At 47.1% G+C, this 17539-nt stretch overlaps 2 protein-coding genes across 4 annotated transcripts in view; both read right to left on the minus strand.

The window, feature by feature from the left end:
- LOC131184502 (immunoglobulin superfamily containing leucine-rich repeat protein-like) overlaps positions 1–17539 on the minus strand; it is a 195095-nt gene that overhangs the window by 51144 nt on the left and 126412 nt on the right. The gene's annotated exons all lie outside the window — the stretch shown is intronic.
- CCDC33 (coiled-coil domain containing 33) overlaps positions 1–17539 on the minus strand; it is a 108759-nt gene that overhangs the window by 15397 nt on the left and 75823 nt on the right. For all 3 annotated transcript variants that reach the window (XM_058155850.1, XM_058155849.1, XM_058155848.1), the window contains one exon: positions 13819–13971. In XM_058155850.1, coding sequence (XP_058011833.1) covers positions 13819–13971 — 153 coding nt within the window. The remainder of the gene's footprint in view (positions 1–13818; positions 13972–17539) is intronic.

A 17539-nucleotide genomic window follows, 5' to 3' on the forward strand; every position in this document is an offset into this window, starting at 1 on the left:
TCTAAGATGCTCTGGGTATCTTTGTCTAGGAGAGGAAGGAAGGAAGGAAGGAAGGAAGGAAGGAAGGAAAGAAAGAAAGAAAGAAAGAAAGAAAGAAAGAAAGAAAGAAAGATCTTTTACCAACATCCTACTAAGAGTGAATCCAAGATGCTCTGGGTGTCTTTGTCTAGGAGAGGAAGGAAGGAAGGAAGGAAGGAAGGAAGGAAGGAAGGAAGGAAGGAAAGAAGGAGGAAGGAAGGAAGGAAGGAAGAAAGAAAAAGTAAGTTAGTTTTATAACTAACATCCTAACATCCTACTAAGAGCAAATCCAAGATGCTCTGGGTATCTTTGTCTAGGAAAGATGAAGATCAGGCTGTTTTTATTGGTGGGGAAGTCACACATTCATATGAGCCACAAAAGCAAGGCAGACAGGTGCAAAGCCCAGTTTGTGTCCTAACCATTTGAAATGGGATTCACATAAAATGATGGATAGTGACTTAAAAAGATGACGCCCCTATCAGTTCCCAGGCATAGCGAAAGAACTGACCCACCGGTGTCTGAAGGAATCAGGAGATAAAACCGAACTCAATTTGATGAGACCGGCAAAGCCGCCAAAAATCAAACCAAACTGGCTCCTTGATGGTTATTGCCAAGGATTAAAAGGCGTTTTATTTTCACGCCAGCCTGTGGTTTATCTTCACTCTGGGTGCGATTGGGTGGCTTTCAAAAGCCCCGTTTTCCTTTGCCCTTCATGCAAAACCTTTCAAATGGGATTGGAGATTGTTATTCTGTTAATTCTGTTAGATCCTGCAGGCAATATTTTGCAGACATAAGAAACTCCTGAAATGCCAGATATTTTAACGGATGATTGGTGGCCCTTGTTAAGACCTTGTGTCCTTATGCATGAGGTTAATTCCTAAATATTCCCATTTCCTAAATATTCCCATGCGATGCACATCCTGTTGTGGTCCACCAGCAGCTTGTGGAGCTGGCAGCAGAGTTGAACAGTGAGTTATTCTTCTAAGTCTAAATCCTTGGTGCTCTCTGACCAGGGTTGTTTGCTTGCAGATGTTTCATTACCCAAGTAGGTAACTTCATCAGTGCTAATGAATGTGACTTGTCCTGGAGTCAGGGGAAGCCCAGACGAGGGCTCTAAGTCGGAGGCAGAGGTGGGGCCAGAGCCATCTGGGAGCGATGTGCGGACTCCGGAGCCTCCAGAGGCGGACAGCAGAAAGGCAGAGGAACAGGAGGAGCCTGTTCCTAGTGCATGCATGTGAAGAGCTGCCAGAAGGCAAGAGCAGCTAAAGCAAAGAGGATGACTTGGGAGTAGGGCCAAGAGATGATTGGCCCCTCCCATAAGGCTTAAAAGAGCAGCAACAGCTCTTGGGCTCTTTGTAGGAAAGCAACATTGCTACAATTGTTTCTTGTCTCCTGTTTCTGAACTTCTTGGGTTCTTGCCAAGAAAAGCCTTTGGCAGGGTTTGCGATAAGGCCGAAGGACTTTTTCTGAAGGACTTTGTTTTGGAATTAATTCGGACTAAGCTGAGAATGAAGTAATTCTCAGCTGTTCTAATAAAATATGTTCGTTTAGGATTGATTGTGTCTGGTAATAACTACTTGGGCCTGGGTCACAACACATCCCAGGTCCATCCCTTGCTCTAAGTTAAAAGATTTGTCTTGGCCTAATGACTCAGGAAAGGCCACCGGGTCAATTCTAATGATCAACTCTCACTCCCAAGCAATTATGGTCCTGTCTCCAAGGAGTAGCTTGGTTTGGTGCTTGTAATTAAAAGCCATGAAAGCATAAGATTTACACAGGCCAACCACTGAAGGCCACTGGCTTGAAAGATTGATTAATGTACCAGGATGTGCTTGAGCATTGCTTATTATGCTCCTCCGGGCTTCAAGACCCTAATCACTACCTGCCATTCTTAGGTTGTAAGCATTTGAGAAGTCACGAATCACGGTCTCCTAGTGAGGGGCCATTCCCTTTGGCAGGAAACCCATCCTTCTTCTCTGCTGCCCTAGATGGCAAGGATAGCAAGGCGAATAGGGCCTCTGGTGGCTCAGGGTGGTAAGACAGTCTGTTATTAACAGCAGCTGCTTGCAATTACTGCAGGTTCAAGCCCCACCAGGCCCAAGGTTGACTCAGCCTTCCATCCTTTATAAGGTAGGTAAAATGAGGACCCAGATTGTTGGGGGCAATAAAAGTTGACTTTGTATATAATATACAAATGGATGAAGACTATTGCTTGACATAGTGTAAGCCGCCCTGAGTCTTCGGAGAAGGGCGGGATATAAATGCAAATTAAAAAAAAAATGGATGAAGACTATTGCTTGACATAGTGTAAGCCGCCCTGAGTTTTCGGAGAAGGGCGGGATATAAATGCAAATTAAAAAAAATGATGGCGAACCTATGGCACGCGTGCCAGAGGTGGCACCGCAGAGCCATCTCTATGGGCACATGCACCATCACCAGCTGCTCTTTTGGTTTCCAGTGCGTGCATGCGCGCCGGCCAACTGATCTCCATGCATGCCGGAGCCCTGGAAATCTGAAGACCAAAGGGCCAGTGCGCATGCGCACACCAGAAATTCAGAAGACCCGGTGGCTGGCGTGCACATGCACACAGGCCAACTGGTCTGCGAGTTTCCCGGCTCCGGCACACGCACACACGCGTGCAAAGGTTCCAGTTTGGGCACTCGGTGCCGAAAAGGTTCGCCAGTGCTGGCTTAGATGTTGAAGGAAAAATTTGGCTGAACATTAAAAGCTTCCTTAAGAGGATAGAGGAGAAGGCGAAAATTGGAGGAAACATATTTAGCAAAAAGTCCGTAGAGATTCTCAGTCCTCCGGGTCCTGGTTGTCCCGAAAGTGGTTTTTCAAGAGGCAAACTGGACTTTTTGGTTTTTCTTGGAAGAAGTTTCGTTTCTCATCCAAGAAGCTTCTTCAGCATTGACTGGATGGTGGGGAATGGGAGGATTTCTACTCCTTGCAGACAGCTGGTCATTTGCCTCCTTTTTGAGGGTCTTGAAGGACTTGGAGGTTTATCTGTGCCCTCAGGGTCACCTGAGTGGGGCTTCTGGTTCTTGTAGTCTGCATTCCCCCCCCCCCGAAAATCCATTCCTACTCCCACACCATTCAAAGGGTGGTAAAAGGTAAACGTAAAGGTTCCCCTCGCACATAGTGCTAGTCGTTGCCGACTCTAGGGGGCGGTGCTCATCTCCGTTTCAAAGCCGAAGAGCCAGCACTGTCCGAAGATGCCTCCGTGGTCATGTGGCCGGCATGACTCAACGCCAAAGGCGCACGGAACGCTATTACCTTCCCACCAAAGGTGGTCCCTATTTTTTCTACTTGCATTTTTACGTGCTTTCGAAACTGCTAGGTTGGCAGAAGCTGGGATAAGTAACGGGAGCTACACGGCAGCTCTAGGGATTCGAACCGCTGAGCTGCCGACCTTTCGATCGACAAGCTCAACGTCCTAGCCCCTGAGCCACCGCGTCCCTCTTCAAAGGGGGGAGTTCATCCCAAATTGTATAGCTAAAAGTCCGTAGAGATTCTCAGTTCTCCAGGTCATGGTTATCCCAAAGGTGCTTTTTCAGGAGGCAACTGGACTTTCTTGTTTTGTTTTTTTCTTTTGAAGATATTTAGCAAAACTTTCAGAGAAGCTGAGCTTAGGAGAAATTTCCTTAGGGGAATTTTAGAAGATGCTAACCTCTATATAGGTAGTCCTCAACTTACAACAGTTGGTTTAGGGACAGTTCAAAGGTACAGTGACTTAGGACCATTTTTCACACATATGACCGTTGCAGCATCCATCTTCTATAAAAGCGATATATATTTTTTTATCGTCTAAGATAGAAGATCTGGAGAAGAATTTAAGGGTTTAAAATTGAGATTCTTATTAAGAGCTTAGTTAGTTAGCTTTCCCTTCCTTTCCAACATGCAGAGTGTGAACAGCCAAAACTGCACGATTTGTGCCCCAACATAACAATGAAGGAATGCAACATTTGTAAAACTGCAAAGTATTTGGGAGAAGGATTTAAATGGGGGCAAACTCAAAACTACTTCATAAAGTCAGTGTATGATCAGTAGTCCAGGAATGTTGGCCAAGTGTTGGAGGAGGAGGTTACTAGAAGACCGCAAGCAGCTGCCTCACAACACCCTACGACATTTGCTGCGGTCCAACTTACTCACAGGATGAGGCTGAATAGCATTTGTGGGACTTTTACCCACATAGGAATTTTGTGAAATCTCCTGGATTCCAAAGAATGACTCAAGCGTCCAAACTCAAAACACAAATTTCATGGGTTGGATTCCAAACTTGGTCATCGGCGGGAGAAACTCAGCCTTGAAGATTTGAAGCCGAGTAGCTGCTGGGTCCTGGAAGGGTACATTTCTGAACATTAAATCAATTCCCCTTTCCTTGTCTGGACATGCCTTCTTTGTGAATTACCCATCTCATCTGCTTCTTTCCATACACCCAGGTAAATGTCAACTGCAATTAATCGTTCTTTATCTGATTAAACTAGAGGTGAACTCACTAGCTATTTAACTCACTCGCTTCTAGAGGAACAAAGAGGTGGGAGATAGATAGATATATTTATACATACATGCTTGGGAATGTCGCCATATATTCTCCCATTGCTATTCAATTTGAGAGTTAATTGGATTGCAACGAAAAGCGTTTCATCTTTTCAGAAGCTGGTTTTAATAGAGATGCGCCAGCCCAGCCCTCTCCGTGACTTGCTTCCCCATTCAAAAGGGGTGATTTTAAGCAGGCCAAGGAGATGGTCATCGCAATCGGGGTTGTGTAGTCCCAGCTGCCAAACGCAGATAGAAGATGGAGCAAGACAATAAAAGCTGACAGATTACACACGTAAGTCTCTAAACAGACAAGCATTTAACCAGTTCATGTCAGCCTGTTTTCCAGAGATAAGGAGCATGCTAGGAAATTGAAATCACGCTATTCCCCCGCACCAGGATTTCAGAGCGTTTGCGTTTTGCAAGCAGGGCAAGTGACCCACCCGCCATCTTTAATTGAGCATGCATGTTCAAAGGCATCCAAGAGAAACTCAGAAAAGTGTCCCATTTCCTCCGGAATCACAAAACAGCAGGCTGCCTTTTCAACCTCAGATGCAAAGAAGAGCTGAAAGGAGACACACACACACACACACACACACACACACACACACACAGAGAGAGACAGACAAAGACATAGGTAGTCCTGGGCTTAGAAGCCACAACTGACCCCAACACTGTCAACTAGTTATTAAGTCTGCACTACTATTAATCTTCTCATCGTTCCCATCACCCATCTCCTTCCACTTATGACTGTATGACTGTAACTTTGTGGCTTGTATCCTTAGGATTTATATTGATATTGATTGTTTCCTGATTGCTTATTTGTACCCTGTACTCTATTCTGTTCTGTTCTGTTCTGTTCTGTTCCGTTCTATTCTATATTCTATGACTATTATTGTTGTACCTTATGATTCTTGACAAATGTATCTTTTCTTTTGTGTACGCCGAGAGCGTATGCACCAAGACAAATTCCTTGTGTGTCCAATCACACTTGGCCAATAAAGAATTCCTATTCTATTCTGTTGCTAAGTGAGACATCGGTTTTGACCCATTTTATAAACTGGCTTAGGGACGTGGTGGCTCAGTGGCGAAGACGCCGAGCTTGTCGATCGAAAGGTCGGCAGTTCAGCGGTTCGAATCCCTAGTGCTGCGTAACGGGGTGAGCTCCCGTTACTTGTCCCGGCTTCTGCTAACTTAGCAGTTCGAAAGCACGTAAAAAATGCAACTAGAAAAATAGGGGCCACCTTTGGTGGGAAGGTCACAGCGTTCCGTGCGCCTTTGGCGTTGAGTCATGCCGGCCACATGACCACGGAGACGTCTTCGGACAGCGCTGGCTCTTCGGCTTTGAAACGGAGATGAGCACTGCCCCCTGGAGTCAGGAACGACTAGCACATATGTGCGAGGGGAACCTTTACCTTTTACCTTATAACCTGGCTTGTTGCCACCGTGAATCACCTGCAGATATTAAGTTAGCAACGTGTTTGTTAAGTGAATCTAGGTTCCCCGTTCACTATTTTTTTAATTTGCATTTATATCCCGCCCTTCTCCGAAGACTCAGGGCGGCTTACACTATGTCAAGCAATAGTCTTCATCCATTTGTATATTATATACAATGTCAACTTATTGCCCCCAACAATCTGGGTCCTCATTTTACCTACCTTATAAAGGATGGAAGGCTGAGTCAACCTTGGGCCTGGTGGGACTTGAACCTGCAGTAATTGCAAGCAGCTGTTGTTAATAACAGACTGTCTTAGCAGTCTGAGCCACACAGACCCCAGCTTGCTTGTCAGAAGGTCACAAAAGGGGATCACGTGACCCTGAGACCCTGTCATAAAGATGACTCAGTGGCCAAGCGTCTGGATGTTGATCATGGGACCGTGGGGACGCTGCAACAGTCGTTAAATGTGAAAAATGGTCATGTTGCTTTTTTTCAGTGCCGTTGTAAATCCGAGCGGTCACTATACGAACTGTTGTAAGTCAGGGATGCCCTGTACCAGTGGTGGGTTGCCCCCGGTTCGGACCGGTTCTATAGAACCGGTAGTAAAACCGGTGGGAGGCTCCGCCCACTGACCCAAACATCATCAAAACTCTTCTGCGCATGCGCAGAAGAGCATCCACACGGGCACAATGCAAACCCGTAGTAAAGGTAAGTAGAGCCCACCCCTGCCGTGTACTTGCTCAGGGTTTGAGCCATTAAACACAGCTGTCCATATGGATTCAGTGAATGAAGAAAGGAAGGAATATAAACTCTGGACCATTTTTCTATCTGTCTCTGTCTGTCTGTCTGTCACTACTCAGCCCTGCCTGCCTGTCTCAGTTTGGCCATCCTATTCTGCTTGGCTTAGGGTTCTAATTAGTGCCAACAATTGAGGTTTTGCTAATGAGTTCGCTATAACAAGAACTAATGAGCGTCTTTCACTGGGGCTGTTAATTAGCACTTCAAAAGCTCTGTTTGGCTTGTGAAATTAGCTGTACATCATCCAGCAATCAAGTGTTTTGTGACAAACCCGACAAGGTTTTTCCGAAGCAAGGCTGAATGGGCGGGGCGCTTTCAAAATTGCTATTGCACACAATCCTTCATTGTGTGTGTGTGTGTGTGTGTGTGTGTGTGTGTGTGAGTGAGTGAGTGTGTGTGTAGGAAGCAGTCCAGGTTCTTTAATTGTTTTCCCCCCTCTCCTTTCGTAGGAAAAAAAAAACCAAAGAATCCGTCGAGAGGTAAAATCCTATATCCTCCAAACCCTGCATTTTGTCTCCGAATAGTAAGCCAGTTTTGAGGGGAGGAAAAATTACGATCTGCAAAGCAAAAAACGATGGTTGTCTCTAGTCTAACTATTCTTGGTTGAGTATTTATTTATTTAATTCTTAATTGCTTGTCGGAAGGTCACCAAAGGCTTACATCTTCCTCCTTTTGAGTGAAGTGAGGGTGCACCGCACAAGAGGTACGAGATCGGCGAGTTTTAGAACATCTCTCCATTCAGAATTGTGCAAGAAATCGGCCACCGGTTTGTAGGAACGTGAATTCAATGAACGTTCTGGGTTAACACTGAGATGGAGAATGCTACAAAATGCAAGGACTTCCCTCTTTTTCTTCCTTTCTTTCTTTGAAATAGGCTAGATGGGGGCTAACAGAAGGATGGGATATGGATGGGTCTCCGAAGTCAGCAGAAGTCAAAAGAAAAGCTACCCTACAAGAGGTCAAGTCTTGATCCTTCCAACCCATCCCAGATGTTTGGGAACTGGAACTCAAAGGATGGAGGAACATCTGCCAGCTGGCTGAGACATCTGGGGATTGCAGCGCCTTCATATTTAAAGGAAGGCTGGTTGGTTGTGTAGGAATTTAGCACCCACCCCCCTCCTAGAAGAATGAAATATTTTAGAAAATATTTAAAAAGGCAGAATATTATATTTCCCTGGATGAGAAATGGAGAAACATGTTTTAAAGACAAAGCAGCTCCCTGAAACTTCCTGCCACCCCCCACCTTTGTCAATGGGCCATTAAAGCCTCAACCAAGCTCACTCATTTCCCCCCACCTTTGTCAATGGGTCAGAGGTAGAAACTCATTCACTCCACCTTTGTCAATGGGACCATCATCTGCAACACAATAGGACCCATCTAGCAACAGAAACTCACCACATGACACCTGGGAAGATTACATCAGCCAACAAGGCTAGCTAAGGCCCCCAACCCCTGGGAGTCTGACAACCAATCAGGATACTCTTCCTGTGCCCCAGAAAGTTCAAAGCTCAGAAAAAGCATAAAGCCAGGGAGCACACAGGCTCTCAGCCCTTTTCTGTTCAGGATCTCAAGCCATGTGATCCTGACCACCATTAAACCATCTTTCCAAGCAGTCTCCATGTTTCCAGTGTCTTTGTCCCCACTTGGAACTGAACCCAGATGGATATTTCTTCCAACAGTTGTTTGGATGGATGGATGCAAGCAACGTTAGCAGAACCTCTAAGACAGGGCTGCTGGAATTGGGTATGTCTAGTTTGATGAAAAGAAGGACTAGGGGTGACAGGATGGCAGTCTTCCAATATTTGAGGGGCTGCCACAAAGAAGAGGCAGTCAAGCTATTCTCCAAAGCACCTGAAGGCAGGACAAGAAGCAATGGGTAGAAACCAGTGATGAAATTCAGCCGGCTCTATCCAAATCATACAGTCCAGTAGCATCAGTGGCGGGAGCTCCACTCACCCGCCTGGATGTCATCACATCCGTTTTTGACCCTCTGCACATGCGCAGAAGGCTCTGCGCATGCGTGGAGGAGGCGCGCACATTCAAATTTGTGAGCCAGCAGCAAAGGAGAGAAGCAACCTAGAACTAAGGAGAAATTTCCTGACAGTTAGAACAATTAATCAGTGGAACACCTTGCCTCCAGCAGTTGTCAATGCTCTAACACTGCAAGTTTTTACAAAGAGATTGGACAACCATTTGTCTGAAATTGTATAAGGTTTTCTGCCTAAGCAGAGGGTTGGACTAGAAGACCTCCAAGGTCCCTTCCAACTCTGTTCTGTTCTGTTCTGTTCTGTTCTGTTCTGTTCTAAATGGTATGACTGTAACCCGGTTAAAGGGTTGTTGAACCTACTTTAAGACTTGTGGATGTCAACTCCCAGAATTCTGGCTGGGGAATTCTGGGAGTTGAAATCCACGAGTCTTAAACTTGGCAAGAATGGGCATCCCTGCTCTAAGAGTTGAGAAGGACAGCTGTTAATATAAGTATTGTCCACTAGATGGTGATAGGAAGACTGCAAAAAAAAAAAAACCCGAGCCCATCGGCATAAGAATTCCTTGGAAAAAAAATAATTTGAAACGCTGCCCAGATTTCTTAAGGCATCCACCTGTAATTCACAACTTCAGCAGAGTTGGAAGAGGATCCTGCTGCCCACGGTGTGCCAGGAGCACAGAAGGCCTGCCGGATGGCGCCACGCTACTTGAGAATGCAACATGCTGCAATGATGATTCTTGCATCTGAAGCAGATCCATGTTCCTACCTGCTAGGCTTTGTGCTTTTAGGCACACGCAATCAAAATTAGGTGTAATGTGAATTTAGTGGGTCTTCTCCTTCTTCCTTTCCTTTCCTTTCTTTTCCTTTCCTCTTTCCTTTCCTTTCCTTTACTCTTTCCATTCCTTCTTCCTTTCCTTTCCTTTCCTTTCCTTCCTCCCTCCCTCCCTCCCTCCCTTCTCTTCCCATCTTTCCTTTCCTTTTCTTTCCTTTCCTTTCCTCTTTCCATTCCTTCTTCCTTTCCTTTCCTTTCCTTTCCTTTCCTTTCCTTTCTCCCTCCCTCCTCCTTCTCTTCCCATCTTTCCTTTCCTTTCCTTTCCTTCTATCTTTCCTTTCCTTTCCTCTTTCCATTCCTTCTTCCTTTCCTTTCCTTTCCTTTCCTTTCCTTTCCTTCCTCCCTCCTTCCCTCCCTTCTCTTCCCATCTTTCCTTTCCTTTCCTTTCGTTCTCTTTCCTTTCCTTTCCTTTCCTCTTTCCATTCCTTCTTCCTTTCCTTTCCTTTCCTTTCCTTTCCTTTCCTCTTTCCTTCCTTCCTTTCCTTTCCTCTTTCCATTCCTTCTTCCTTTCCTTTCCTTTCCTTTCCTTCCTCCCTTCCTCCCTCCCTTCTCTTCCCATCTTTCCTTTCCTTTCCTTTCCTTCTATCTTTCCTTTCCTTTCCTCTTCCATTCCTTCTTCCTTTCCTTTCCTTTCCTTTCCTTTCCTTCCTCCCTCCCTCCCTCCCTTCTCTTCCCATCTTTCCTTTCCTTTCCTTTCCTTCTCTTTCCTTTCCTTTCCTTTCCTCTTTCCATTCCTTCTTCCTTTCCTTTCCTTTCCTTCCTCCCTCCCTCCTCCCTCCTCCCTTCTCTTCCCATCTTTCCTTTCCTTTCCTTCTATCTTTCCTTTCCTTTCCTTTCCTCTTTCCATTCCTTCTTCCTTTCCTTTCCTTCCTTCCTTCCTTTCCTTCTATCTTTCCTTTCCTTTCCTTTCCTTCTTCTTTTCCTTCCTTCCTTTCCTTTCCTTTCCTTTCCTTTCCTTTCCTTTCCTTTCCTTTCCTTTCCTTTCCTTTCCTTTCCTCTTTCCATTCCTTCCTTTCCTCTTTCCTTCCTTCTTCCTTTCCTTTCCTTTCCTTTCCTTTCCTTTCCTTTCTTCCTTTCCTTTCCTCTTTCCATTCCTTCTTCCTTTCCTTTCCTTTCCTTTCCTTCCTCCCTTCCTCCCTCCCTTCTCTTCCCATCTTTCCTTTCCTTTCCTTTCCTTCTATCTTTCCTTTCCTTTCCTCTTTCCATTCCTTCTTCCTTTCCTTTCCTTTCCTTTCCTTTCCTTTCCTTCCTCCCTCCCTCCCTCCCTTCTCTTCCCATCTTTCCTTTCCTTTCCTTCTATCTTTCCTTTCCTTTCCTTTCCTCTTTCCATTCCTTCTTCCTTTCCTTTCCTTCCTCCTCCTCCCTCCCTCCCTCCCTTCTCTTCCCATCTTTCCTTTCCTTTCCTTCTATCTTTCCTTTCCTTTCCTTTCCTCTTTCCATTCCTTCTTCCTTTCCTTTCCTTTCCTTTCCTTTCCTTTCCTTTCCTCTTTCCATTCCTTCTTCCTTTCCTTTCCTTTCCTTTCCTTTCCTCTTTCCATTCCTTCTTCCTTTCCTTTCCTTTCCTTTCCTTTCCTTTCCTTTCCTTTCCTTTCCTTTCCTTTCCTTTTTCCTTTCCTTCTATCTTTCCTTTCCTTCTTCCTTTCTTTTCCTTTCCTTTCCTTTCCTTCTATCCTTTTCTTCTAGCTTTGATTTTCCTTTCCTTTCCTTTCCTTTCCTTTCCTTTCCTTTCCTTTCCTTTCCTTTCCTTTCCTTTCCTTTCCTTTCCTTTCCTTTCCTTTCCTTTCCTTTTACTCTTGATTCCTGACAATTGCCCAAACAAGCTCCTGCCGTTTTCTCAGCCAGTGCTTTTTGGACGTGCTTTGCCCTTGCAGTCCTCCTAGGGCTGTGAGAGAGCGACCGGCCCAAGGTCACCCAGCTGGCTTTGTGTGAGACCAGAACTCACAGCGAGCTTTCTAGCCTGATGCCTCTTACGCCAAAATGGCTCTCAAGGCCACACTGAACAATTGGAAATACAAATTATCTCTCTAAAAGCATTGCGACAATCAGCGGTGTCATTGAAAGAAGAATAGGCTTTGTGTGTTCTGAAAATTTCCGGTGCCTTTTTGCTTCTTTCCGATATGCGTTTTTATTGATCAAATTTCCACACCAGCCATCTCTCCTAAGTGACTCTTTAGGGGAAATATTTAATTTTACTGAATTCACACAAATCTGCTCTATTCTGGGAAAGAAAATTATTCTTCCTCCTGCCTCTTCCTGCTGTAGTTCTCCACAGCGTGGCCCGTTTTTGGCCGGCAGAGTGCTGCTGAAGAGACCGAAAACGGGCCACGTGTGGCCCCCATGTGGCTTCCCCATGGCCTGTTTGGCTGGCAGAAGCACCACAGGCTGGTCCTTTGATCTTTCCAGACTGGCCCCACGGGCCAGATTTAGGCACTCCGTGGGCCTTGAGTTTGACACCGCTGGATTAGAGGGGCCTCATTCCCAATTTGGAATAGAATCTCCAAATCAGGGCATCAAAACCGACTGGAGACATTCAGATGGATTTATCACTGGGTTGAAACTTCTGAACATGCACAATAGATACCCGTGGAACCTTTTTTTTAATTGGACGACCTCAATCAAATTCATAGTTGAGATTAGTTTTGGGGCCTTAATGCTGACATAATTCAGGGGGAGACGGGAGTTGGGCAAGAGACCTTTCATCTACAAATAGGCCTCATCTGCACTTGGTCACAGTTGTTAACACCCATTGATTTTTTTCCCCGGTCCCTTGGGTTCAACAATTCATACAACCATTCAGGGCATCATCTATTCCCTCTAGTTCCTTCCTGAATAAGTGAAGGAAGAAGGTGAAGAGCAGAAGAGAAGGACCAGGAGTCTCCAACAGACTTGGAAGGATGGTGGAAGGGATGAGCCGCGGCGTCTACTCAATGCCACAAAGATATTACTGTCTCCATCATGGACAGGCCTATGACATTTGGGCTACAAGAAACAGATAGTGTTTAAACATCTGGTAGAGATGCTGTATTCTTCTCTTTTGCAGTCACCGCATGCCAACCAAGCTACTATTTTAGGATTCGGAGGTTGGGTTAGCCCATAAATTGTCTGCTTTAAGAGCCTACCTCTTTGCAAGCCACCCGGCTGCGTATTCTTGGAAACAAACAAGTCTTACAAGGGTGTCATGATTTCTACTGTTTTCGCAGTCAAACAGAGCTTCGCTCCGTGATGGCGAACATATGGCACGTGTGCCACAGGTGGCAGGCAGCACCCTCTCTGTGGGCATGCGAGCCGTTGCCCTAGTTCAGCTCTAATGTGCATGCGCGCATGCCTCACGCTGGGCAGCTGGTCATCAGGTCTCTGCTACATATGCGCGGGGAGGACGGGGCACGTGCAAAGCTGTATTCCCACATGCGCAGAGGGGTGCATGTAGGGGGCACACACACATCTGTGGGGATGAAGTGCATGTGCGGGACCCATACCCACATTGCATTTTGGGGGTTGGGTGTGTTGTGTCTCGTCCAATCTAACCTCAGCCGGGGTCTTCTTATCTGCTTCCGTGTTCAGAAGCAGAAATCCCTCCAGCCCCCAGCCCTGGCTCCATGCCCAGACAAACTGCAGAAGAAGGAGCACCTCCCGGCCCCAGCCCTGGCTCCATACCCAGACAGGCTGAAGAAGAAGAAATACCTCCAGCCCCAGCCCTGGCTCCATGCCCAGGCAAACGGAGCAGCTAGACCCCTCCCCCTCCTCCACAGCATGTGAGCCTGAGGAGGGTTTATTACCAACAGCTGATTGGAGTGACCCTCGCATCAGAAGATTGGATAGGCGGAGGCAACAGAAGGAAGGGAGGGGCAGGCCTTAATGAGTGCTGAGTCATGGAGCCACACCCCATGGCCTATATAAAGGACCTGCTTTCTGGCAGTCTCTGAGTCAGGCAAAGTCTAAACATATCTTGCTGAAGTCACTTTCTGGTCTCCTGCCTGCCCTGAGGACTTTGCTAGGACTTTGGCAGAGCTGCAGAGGCACACCTGATTCAGATTTCCCTGACCCGGCCGTCAGCGGAGGAGTGGGACACAACAGGGTGCACACGCGTGCAGTTATGCACACACATGTGTTCTTTGGCCATTCGGTCCAGAAAAGGTTAGCCATCACCGCTCTGTGACGTTGCTAGGAAGCGAGGACCGTAACAAAGCAGGAAAAGAAATCACTCACGCTATCTCTAGCCGAAGGAGTAGCGGTCTTCTGTTCAGTTTTGGAAGTTGGTCTTGTCCAGGGTTCCTTGATAGTCCCGAGCTCTCCCACCAACTCTGGATCCAGGACGGGAAGTCCAGTTGTGGTTGAGGAAGTCAGAAAGATGTCTGGCCTCTAGGCAGAACAAAACAAGAAGACATTACAATGGCCAGCCGTGAAGATGCCTTAAAACCTTGGACATGTTTCCAGGGGTGGGCTTCAAAAATTTTAGCAAGAGGTTCTCTGCCCGGATGCTGGGTGGGCATGACCAGGGTGGGCGTGGCCTAGTTGGCCTCCTGCACCACCGGGGGTGGGGGGAATTTTTGCCCTCCCTGGACTCCAGAGGCTTTTCTCGAGTCTCTGGAAGGGCAAAAACGGCCTCTCCAGGCTCCCGAGGCCCTCTGGAGGCCAGAAACGAGCCCATTTCTGGCCTTCCCAAGCTTCTGGAAGGCCCGTTTTTCGCCTTCCCCAAACCACCGTGCATGCCCTGCACTTACCTGCAGCCAAAATGGGCCGTGTGGGGACTTCTGGGAGGGGAGGGGTGAGCGGGGCCAGCCAGGAGTGGGATTTGGGGGTTCTCTGAACTGCACAGAATCTTAGCTAGAGGTTCTTTCAAATGACAGCTGCTCATTTCAAACGACAGCCAGGCAGGTGGGCAGAGCCTCGCACCACGATTGCTACCGGTTCTCCAAACTACCAGCCAAGGTCACTACCGGATCGCGCGATCCGGTCCGAACCGGGAGCATTTCACCCCTGGACTCAATGCTTCTCACATTATGTCGTGTCCTCCCTGAACATTGCTGCACAAATCCATTCTGCAGCTGCCATCGAGAGCATAACAAACGGCAGATGGTCTCTTGAGCAAACAGAGCTGGGTTTTTAATGAAGGAGAATTCCATCAAGGCATAAGACCACCTCTCTGTGCCCACCAATATGATTTCTTCATTTCTTACACTCCTAGAGCTAACCGGTTAAATTGGCCGCTCCGTGTGTCCGGCAGCAAAGTGGCTGCCACCAATTCTGATGCCGTGACTCCAGGCCATGACGGCTTAATTTGAGTCTCAATGGGGGAGAAGGCAGGGCTGCTATGCCTATTCTTGGATTCATCTTCGGAAATCCTGCATCTCCCCAGACTCGGAGGAGAGGAGCAAAACGGAATAACAAACAGAATAACAAACAGAATATACTTCCGTGTCGAAACCACCAAAGCACTTTCGTGGTGAAAGGAGGTGCCAGAGACATCACCATTGCCCAGTTGTGGAATCCATCCCCGTCCCCATCAATGAGTCCACCGATGTGGTAGCTATTTATCTACTCGCGTTTTAAACTGCTGGGTTGGCAGGAACTGGGGTGAATGACGGGACACAGCAGGACTGGGACTTCCAAACACAGGTTTGCAAATTGTCAACCCAGCATCCTAACTACGTGAGTTGCCCCGCTCCTTAATAACAGAAGAGCAACAGAAGAGCACAGCGATGGCTAACCTTTTCTGGAACGAGTGCCCAAAGTGCGCGTGCGTGAATGCACGTTTGCACCGGAACTCCCCCAAATACAATGCAAACGCATCCCCCTGTGCATGCCCCCCCACATGTCGCGTGCACCCCCCGCAGCGCCCCCCCACGCACGTACAGCGGACACCCAAAGACCAGCTGGCTGGCAGGAGGCAGGCACTCATGCGCAGCAGAGCTGAACTGGGGGCGACTGCTCGCGTGCCATCAGAGAGGGGGCTGCGTACCACCTCTGGCATGCGTGCCGTAGGTTCGCCATCATGGGAATAGCAGAATAGGACTTTGGAGGTCTCCTAGTCCAACTGTTGAAGTCCACTCTCATCTTCAAGTTGCCAAGGTTGAGGTACACTGCAATACGATCTCCTTCTTTTGGGGATATTCAGAAATATCTATGAAATGGTGACTCTGAATTGTCTAGAAAGGTCTGCTGATAAAGGTTTTGAATCTTCTGCCATCATTCTTCACCAAGGTTCCATCGCATAGAAGATAAAAATAACAGGGTTGAAAGGAACCTTAGAGGTCATGGCAGGGGACCCTATATCAGGGGTCGGCAACCTTAAACACTCAAAGAGCCATTTGGACCCCGTTTCCCACAGAAAAGAAAACACCGGGAGCCACAAAACCCTTCCCGTGCCTGACTATTTCTTGAGCGGCCACAAAACTAGCATATGTGGTTGAATTAAATGTTCTGTTCTCTTTTGAAACTTTTCTTGGATTTATCCATGGTTGGCCTACCGGGGGTCAAAAAGCTCAATAAATTGCATGTCGGTGGGGGTCGCACATTGGCAGTTGTGACGCCTACTTTGAGCGACAGGGAGCTGCAGCAGGGGGATGAAAGAGTCACATGCTGCTCCAGAACCGCAGGTTGCTGACCCCTGCCCTATATCATTCCGGACAAATGATTCGCCAATCTCTTCTTGAAGAACCTCCAGTGATGCAGCACCTGCAACTTCTGGAGACAAGTTGTTCCACCGATTAATTGTTCTCACTGTCAAGAAATTCCTCCTTGCTTCTAGGTTGCTTCTCGCCTCGATTCGTTTCCATCCATTGCCGGAAAGAAGATATCGGAAATTTCCCAGTGGGGCTGACTGACTGATACAGAATTCAGGGCGCCCGTTGTCCTGTATCTGCCCATCTACACATTTCATTCAGCTGGGGAGCAAAGCTTGACCTCAGCCAACCTTCCTTGGCATCAACAATCAGGCTTTCGGCTGGCAAGTGTCAATTAAATCCAGACAAACCCCAAAAGGACTTCCTGCAAAAGGCAGACCTCATTGTCAATCCCGCCAAGCCGACCACCCAGATGGGGCCCAGTATCGACTTAAATTATTATCGTCTCTCTCTCTTCCCCCACCCCACATCTGATTAATAAATAAATAAAAAAAGGAGCAAGCCTTGGCCAACGAAGCTTGCCACGTCTGCCCCCCTAATTCAATTAATTTCCCCCTAAAACTTCCTCTGGGAACAGCCGGCGGAAACCCAGCAAATTTTCTTTCGACAAAGACATTCATTTTTCCTCCCTTGCTCCACTTCGCCGTGGCCTCGCTGTCTGCCACTCGTTAGCTGTCTAACAAAGCGAAGCCGGTTGTGGAGTCGTTCCCGCTCAGTAGTAATTCTATCACTGCTCTATAATTTCCGCAGCAATCACGATTTCTAACGATGCTGGGAAGGGATGGTGGGGTGGGCTTAGAGGAGGGGAGGGGGGGGTTGCAACTCAGAAAAACAACGTTCTGCTGAGATAAGAGCCTTCAGCCAGGGAGGTGAGAGCTCGCATGGATATATCTACCTATACAGAAAATAATCTAAATTTTTTGTTCCCAGTTGCAATGGATGGCTGTGAAAGTTGGACCGTAAGGAAGGCTGAGCACCAAAGAATTGAGGCCTTTGAACTCTGGTGCTGGAGAAGATTGCAGAAAATATGACTTCAGTAACAGAGTTGTTAATGCTTGGAATACACTACCTGACTCTGTGGTCTCTTCCCCAAATCCTCAAAGCTTCAACCAAAAACTGTCTACTATTGACCTCACCCCATTCCTAAGAGGTCTGTAAGGGGTGTGCATAAGAGCACCAGCGTGCCTACCGTTCCTGTCCTATTGTTTCCTTTCGTTATATCCAATTAATATAGTTATTACATACTTATGCTTGTATATATGCTTATATATTATATAGCTATTTCATGCTTATGCTTATATATA

Source organism: Ahaetulla prasina, chromosome 13, assembly GCF_028640845.1.
Source record: "Ahaetulla prasina isolate Xishuangbanna chromosome 13, ASM2864084v1, whole genome shotgun sequence".
In the NCBI taxonomy this organism is placed as follows: Eukaryota; Metazoa; Chordata; class Lepidosauria; order Squamata; family Colubridae; genus Ahaetulla; species Ahaetulla prasina.